The sequence below is a fragment of the Orycteropus afer genome, unplaced genomic scaffold, assembly GCF_000298275.1.
Source record: "Orycteropus afer afer isolate SDZICR_OR568_19922 unplaced genomic scaffold, OryAfe1.0 scaffold00078, whole genome shotgun sequence".
Classification (NCBI taxonomy): domain Eukaryota; kingdom Metazoa; phylum Chordata; class Mammalia; order Tubulidentata; family Orycteropodidae; genus Orycteropus; species Orycteropus afer.
Genome location: NW_006921665.1, coordinates 5184577 through 5192872, shown reverse-complemented (window position 1 = coordinate 5192872; position 8296 = coordinate 5184577). Strand labels below are relative to the sequence as shown.

At 38.1% G+C, this 8296-nt stretch overlaps 1 protein-coding gene across 1 annotated transcript in view; it reads right to left on the bottom strand.

Moving 5' to 3' along the window:
- CRYZL1 (crystallin zeta like 1) overlaps window positions 1-8296 on the bottom strand; it is a 74817-nt gene that overhangs the window by 3647 nt on the left and 62874 nt on the right. Inside the window, exons 10-11 of the mRNA XM_007941268.2 lie at window positions 1963-2084; window positions 1036-1141 (exon numbers count right to left, since the gene is read on the bottom strand). Of these exons, the coding sequence (XP_007939459.2) occupies window positions 1036-1141; window positions 1963-2084 (228 nt within the window). The remainder of the gene's footprint in view (window positions 1-1035; window positions 1142-1962; window positions 2085-8296) is intronic.

Below are 8296 nucleotides of genomic sequence, written 5' to 3'. Positions count from 1 at the left end.
GTAGTGATACTGCCTCGGAAACCCAAGGAGGGGTCGCTATGAGTCGGGGCCGACTCGACGGCACATAACAACAACAACAACAACAACTTAATATATGCAGTGTATTAGTTAAACCTTACTATTTAAAGCTTTAAATTAAGTCTGTCATAGGTCCTTGGGGGCACTGACCTTTATGCTATCATACATATGTAACTACATGTAACAGGGAAAGTATGAGACTTGAGACAAAACATAAGGCTATGCAAATCTCTTCACGTACACATATACTGTATTAAGTAATGAGAACTTACTTTTTGTTCAACATATTAAAAACTTTTGCCAACTGCATCAGCCTTTAAAATGGTAATATTAGAAATAAAGAGTTTATTATTAAGTTGATGATGCTCTAAAAAGTTCCAGACTTACCTTTACGGAATTGCTTTCATAGTCCTGCAAGAAAACTTTTCATTATTTTTATCAAAACTGGCATTGATTTGGCTTAATTCACCAGATTTGTCTCTGAATAATTTGTTTTTAAAATGAAGTTTCATCCTCATACCATGAAGATTTCCTAGCATAGATTATTTGTAAAAGTGCCCAACAAACTGTTTAAATTTAGGTACATATTATAAAATTTTTTCTGCAATTGCCCTCTTATAGGAGCAAGTATATAACCTCTCAAGGTGGCATTTGTAATTTTCATGTCAGGTGAAAAACAAAACAAGCCTTCTATGTATTTTATGCTATAGCATCTATTCAGAAAGTAGAGACTGCTAGGATATGATTCCTATCCTGCCACTTGCTAGCTTTGTCCTTGAACATATATTAACCTCTGCATGCTTTAATTTCTTCACCTGTGAAATAGGAGTAACAATAGTACTTATACCTCATAGGGTTGTTTTAATGTTTAAATGAAATAATACCTGCAAAGCAACTTGAAGATTGTTTGGCATACATAATAGAAATTAGCTATTATCATTATTATTAAAACACTCAAAAGATTAGAGTACAAGGTATATTTCAAGCTAGAAATGCAACTTACTAAAAAAAGGATATAAAGATATTTTCCCTGTTGTACATTTGACAAATTCCAAACTTCATCGTTAAGGAAAGATACTGTTGCTCCCTTGAGGAAGAGGCAGTGGCTATCAGGAGGATCCAGCTTGGATATAATGTACAAAGACTGATCAATCACTTTGAGTTTAACAGCAGAAAGGATGAGTGGTATCTTGAGCCAGGAAAACTTGTACATAAATTAAACAATCTCCAAATCACAAACAACCAGCACACAATGTTAATAACACTGTATTAACTACAATGTTTTCTAATTCCTGGTTCAAACTGATGAAACAGCAAGGTGATATATTCAGGGAAGATGAAGGGTTAATTCAGAATCCTAACGATAAGGTGGTAGTGATGTGTGTGTGTGTGTGTGTATCTCTGAGAGAGTTTTCTGGCCACTACTGACCAGTCACCTTTGTCAGGATGTTGTAAAATCAAGATTAGGATATGAGAATGATGGTATTTGCACATCAGTATGTGTGTGTGTGTGTATACTTAATTGGAACTCTGTTGAAAATTTTAACTTTGAGGGATAATAAATATACAGTTAATTTCAATTTAATTGTAGATTCTTTAAATTGTAATTCTACATAGAAGATTTTTGCTAAGTACATGTAAACAATGTTACTAAGAAAAAAAAATAATCCTATTGAAGAACGTAGAAGTCACTACCTTCTAGACCACTAAATGAAATTCATTATAATCATTCCAGTTAAAGGAGCTACTATACTAGGCAGCATTTCAACATTTTGTTGGTCAGCATGTAGCTTAAAGTAAAAAAGCTACATTTCTTTAAAAAATAAGGCATAAATCAGGATTTTTATTAACTTAGCCAGACCTTGCTTCAAAACAGACTTAAGCATTCTTTGTTACTTACATCTCTTTGGTGTAATAGCAATGCTTTATTGTTTCTGATAATACCTGAAGGTTTTCTTCTCTTGTTACCCAATGGCCTCCAACACCTAGAAGTGTGATGATATCATGCTTATGTGGTAGTAGCTGAAATTTTACAGCAGGTTCATCATCTTTACTATATAATCTCACTTTAAAGGAAATATGAAAAAAAGAGAAAAAAATATATAGTTTATAATAATATGCACAAAAATTTATTTCTCAAACAAGTTCTCTTTACTTTTTAATATAATATATATTCCTTAAAAAAGGTAATATATAGTTAATATAGTTAATTCAGATACTTTAAATATACATTTTATACTAAAACTGGTCATAAAATTTATACTAGATTTAATTTTAAGTGAAATAACTAAAGATAGTCTATTTTCATTGGAAAAACAGTCAAGATAACAACACATAACTAAGTGTGATAAATGGATCATAATATCGATAGCCTATTACATTGGGAAAAGCTGATTACTGATTGAAGAACTCACTGACTCAAGATAGTTTAATCCATTGCCATCAACTTGTGATTTAGGTGCAAATTTACAAACCAGATTCGTTTTACTCTCAACAGTTCATATACATTTTTTTGTTCATGGCACCAATTACAATCCCAACAATAAACAGCTCTCCTCCCATCCTCTCTCCCTGTGACTACTGCTTCTGTGTGTCCTTCTTATCTACGCATTTCCGTCTGTCCATCTTTTCCTCTATGCAAATGCTGTCCTTCTGATCTCACAGTCAATTGATCCAAGGGGTGTACCTCCCTGGGGTAACTGTTTGTAGCTCATAGACCTTTCTACTCTTTGGCTGAGAATTAATCCATGGAAGTGAGTCCAGTTCCAGGCCCGAAGAGTAACCAGGGACCATAGTCTTGGGGGTTTCACCAGCCTCTACCCAACCAGTAATTCTGGTCATTTTTGTGTTTTTGAATTTGGTTCCACATTTTCCCCTCCCATTCTATGCAGGATCTCCAATTTTCATCCCTGTGTGAGTGGTTGGCATTGGTAGCTGGGCACCATCTAGTTCTTCTGGTCTCAGGGTTGTGAAGGGTGAGGTTTCTGTGGTTCATTACTGCCTTGGATTAATTATTTCCATGACTTTGATTTTAGTCACTTTTCTTTGCTCCAGATGAGGGGAGATCAATAGTTGCATCTCAGATGGCCCCTCAAAGGCTTTTAAGACCCTGGCCACTACTCACCAAAGTAGGATGTAGAACAGTGTTTTTATGTACTATGTGGTGCCAACTGAGCTTGATGCCCCTTGAGACCATGGTCAACACCCCACAGACTGGGTGACTCATTCCCTCAAGATGCTTGGTTGTCACTGAGAAGCTACTCCAACCCTGTCCTGTTAGTTCTATAATGTATATGGATATTTCTGTAGCACAAATACACATGTATGAATATTATCAGCCAAATCTATCTACATTTATAGGCATACTCCCTACCATACTTGCCTACCCACACCTGATCTTTTCACCTGTCTATGAATGCACCCCATAGGCCAGTGTTTGTTGTTATTGATAATGCAGTATTGTATATGTAACAATATTTGCCTCTGTTGTAAGTTTTGTGCACTTCTCTGTAAATCTTTATGAAAGCTGACTGCCACATCTTTCTCCTGTAAAGTGGTGTGGGTTAGACCACTGAACTTTCAGTTAGCTGCTGAGTACTTTTTTTTTTTTTTTTTAGTGTTTGAAGATTTATTAGAAATAGAAGTGTGGCTTATGGGGAAATCGCTGCTGAGTACTTTTACCACTGTGTCACCAACACTCCTGTGGTAGTTAAATTTGTATGTCAACTTGGCTGGGCCTGGTTGAGTGGCTGGGCAGCTGGTGGTAGTTACTCCCCACGATGAGACTGGCAATCAACTCCATAGTGGGATCTACCACAAGCAGCTGAGTAGCTGCCTTGGGATGTGGTCTGCTTCCTGTATATAAGGAGAAGCCTTGGAGATATTCTTGAGGTTATGGCATGCTTGAACCCTGGATGTAGCCAAGTCATTGTTTAGCAGCCTGCCATGCTCTGCCAACCTTGGGACTTACAATGGGCTTGAATTAATAGCCTGCTGTGTGGTTTGGTAACATTGGGACTGTGCCATTTTATTTGTCGACCTTGGGCTTGTTAGCTTTAGCAGCCAGTAGCTGCCTAAGTGAAGAGATGCCTCTAGCTTCAGTGGGCTCGAAGCAAGAGGCAGAGCTAAAGCCCAAGGCTGAGGTGCTTTCACATAGCCCCTAGAGCCTGGCTCTTTGAACTTGGACTTAAAGCCTCCAAACTGTAAGAGAATAAACTCCTGTTTAAGGCCATCCCATTTGTGGTATATTCTTGTCAGAGTGGCACTAGGTAACCAGAACAACTCATTTAAGATGTTGTTGCTGTGAGGTGCCATTGAGTCATCTTTGACTCACAGTGACCTTATGTACAACAGAACAAAACACTGCCCAGTCCTAGCCATCCTCACAATTCTTGCTACACCTGAGCCTATTGTTGCAGCCACTGTGTCAATCCATCTTGTTGAGGGCCTTCCCTTTTTTGTTGACCCTCCACTATGCCAAGCATGATATCCTTCTCCAGGGAATGATTCCTTCTCACATGACCAAAGTAGGTAAAACGAAGTTTGGCCATTCTTGCTTCCACAGAGCATTCTGGTTGCACTTCATCTAGGACATATTTGTTATTTATTTTAGCAGTCCATGGTACTCTCAGCATTCTTTGTCAATGTCACAACTCAAAACCATCAACTCTTCTTTGGTCTTCCTTATTCATTGTCCAGCTCAGCTCTCATGTGCATAAGAAGCAATTGAAAGTACCATGGCTTGGGTTAGGTGCACCTTAGCCTTCAAAGAGACATTTTTGCTCTTCAGCACTTGAAATAAGTCTTTTGCAGCAGATTTGCCCAATACATCATCTGATGTGACTGCTGTTTCCACTGGTGTTGATTGTAGAACCAAGTAATATGAAGTCCTTGACAACCTCAATCTATTCTGTTTATTGTGATGCTGCTTATTGGTCCAGTTGTGAGAATTTTCGTTTCCTTTATATTGAGGTATACTCCATACTGCAGACTGCAGTCTTCAATCTTCATCAGTAAGGCTTCAAGTCATCCTCACTTTCAGCAAGCAAAACTGTGTCATCTGCATATTGCAGGCTGTTAATTAGTCTTCCTCCAATCCTGATACCACATTCTTCTTCAAATAATCCAGCTTCTCAGGTTATTTGCTCAGCATACAAATGGAGTAAGTGTGGTGAAAGGATACAACCCTGACACACTCCCTTCTTGATTTTAAACCATGTGGTACCCCCTTGTTCAGTTTGAACAACAGCCTACTGGTCTATGTACAGGTTCCTCATGAGTACAATCAAGTGTTCTGGAATTACCATTCTTCTCAATGTTATCCACAATTTGTTATGATCCACACAATCAAATGCTTTTACATAGTCAATAAAACACAAGTAAACAACTTTCTGATATTCCTTGCTTTCAGCCAAGATCCATCTAACATCAGCAATGATATCCCCCATTCCACGTCCTCTTCTGAATTCAGCTTGCATTTCTGGAAGTTCTCTGCCAATGTATTGCTGCAGCCGTTTTGAATTATCTTCAGTAAATTTTTGCTTGCATGTGATATTGATGATATTGTTCGATATTTTCCACATTCTGTGGGATCACCATTCTTTGGAATGGGTACAAATATGGATCTCTTCCAGTCAGTTGGCCAGGTAGCTGTTTTCCAAATCTCTTGGCAAAACCAAGTAGTGCCTCCAGTGCGGCATCCATTTTGTGAGACATCTCAATGGGTATTCCGTCAATTCCCAGAGCCTTGTTTTTCCCCAATTCCTTCAGTACAGCTTTGATTCCTTCCTTTTGTACCACTGGTTCTTGATCTTATCCCAGCTCCTGAAATAGATGAACACTGACCAATTGTTTTTGGTACACTGATTCTGTGCATTCCTTCCATGTCCTTTTGTTTCTTCCTGCATCATTCAATATTGCCCATAAAACCAAAACCAAACTCAATGCCATCGATTTGATTCTGACTCACAGTGACCCATTTTGTATTTGTGTGGCGGTAAATCTTTACAGAAGTAGATTGCCCAGTCTTGCTTCTGCAGAGTGGCTGCTGGGTTTGAACTGCCAAGCTTCTGGTTAACAGTCAAATACTTTAGGCACTACGCCATCAGAGCTCCTTAATTAAGCCTCACATTGCAATACTGAAAGATTCTATATTGCCCAAAGAATCTTTCAATATTACAACACGAGGCTTAAATTTTTTCTTCAGTTCTTTCAGCTTGAAAAATGTCAAGTATGTTCTTCCCGTTTGGTTTCTAACTCCAGGTCTTTGCACATTTCATTACAATAATTGGCTTTGTCTTCTCGAGCTGCTCTTTGAAATCTTCCATTCAGCTCTTTTTTATCTTATCATTTCTTGCATTTACTTTAGGTACTTTGCATTCTAGGGCAAGTTTCAGAGTCTCTTCTGACATCCATTTTGGTCTTTTCTTCCTTTCCCATCTTTTTAATGACCTTTTGCTTTCTTCATGGATGATATTCTTAATGTCATCCCTACAATTCCTCTGGTTTTTGGTCAGTGGTGTCCAATGCATCAAATCTATTTACATGTGGTAACAGAAATAACACTGGAGTATGCATGATAGAATTTTGTAAGACCAATGACTTATTCACTGCAAATGCCTTTTTCCAACAATACAAACGGCAGCTAATACGTGGACTTCACCAGATGGAGTACACAGGAATCAGACTGATTACATCTGTGGCAAGAGGTGATGGAGAAGCTCAGTGTCTTCAGCCAAAACAAGGCCAGGAGCTAATTGTAGAACAGACCATCAACTGCTCATATGCAAGTTCAAGTTGAAACTGAAGACTATTAAAACAAGTCCATCAGAGCCAAAATATGACCTTGATTATATCCCTCTCGAATTTAGAGACCATCTAAAGAACAGTCCATTAAGACAGTCATACTTTTTTTTTAGAGACACTTAAATTTTTATTTTATACATATGGAAACAGGCATGTAAAACTTTTAGACCTATATAAACACAGATTGTTTTTAAAAATATCACATATCAGTCTCTTCCAAAATACAGAAGAAAACATAAATAAAATAATTTGGTTAATGTATTTATAACCTTCTGAATCACTTTTAGAATCAGATTACTTGATTTTGGTATTTTTCCATATAATATTCTGTTCAGAGTCATCATGATGTTTGGTTATACAGTATTTCTTTCTTTTCTTTTTTTTTTTTAAATTTTAGGTGAAAGTTTACAGAGCAAATTAATTTTCCATACAGCAGTTCACACATGTTGTCTCATGACAGTCAGTACAATTTACCCCAATGCAACAGCTCCCCTCTCACTTCTTTCCGATACTTACCTGTTCCCTGTGTACATTCCTCCATGCACTCCTGTCCCCTTAACTGTCTCCCTGTGCATACACAGCCCTTCCTTCTCCCCTGATTGTTATCTCCAAGGAGTGTATCTACCTCAGGTAAATGTCTTTTGTTTGGCTGGAAGCCAGAGGTGTGGGTTCAATTCCAGACCTGAAGGGCAGCTAGGGACCACAGTCTCAGTGGTTCCACTGGGCTCTCTCAGACCAGCAAACCTGGTCCCCCCCTTTTATTTTCTCCAAGTGATTTTGAGTTTTGTTCCACTTTGTTCTCCCTCTCTATCTAGGATCTCCTACATAGATCCCCCTCTAAGTGGTTGACAGTGGTAGCTGGGGACCATCTATTTCTTCTGGTCTCATAGCTGTATAGGCTGAGAATCACATGGTGAACCAGCCATGAGGACTAATTATTTCTATGAATCTTTGGTTTTCTTCATTCTTCTTTGCTCTGGATGAGGAGAGACCCATTGTTGCATCTAGTTGGCAGCTTGCTAGCTTTTAAGATCCCAGTCGCTACTTGCCAAAGTAGGAGGTGGAACAATGTTTGGTATAGTATGTTATGCCAATTGAGCTTGATGTCTCCTGCAACTATGGTCCCGAGCCCACAGGTTCAACTACTCAGTCCCTCTGGGTAGCTGGCTGTGACCAAGCAGTGACTACAACCTTGCCCTTTGTCAGCTCTACTGTACACCTGGGAATTCAGATCATACACATAAACTTATAGGACTATTGTTATATAGTATTTCTTAAAAAACTTTTTCACCATTATCTCCAGGGTATTAGTCTAAGGTGATAACAACCACTGCACATATTCTAATGGGCATTTCTAAATCTTTTTTTTAAAAAAAAGCTGCCAAAAAAATAAAATACTTGGGAATAAATCTTACCAGAGACACAAAAGACCTCTACAAAGAAAACTATAAAAAGCTACTTCAAGAAACCATAA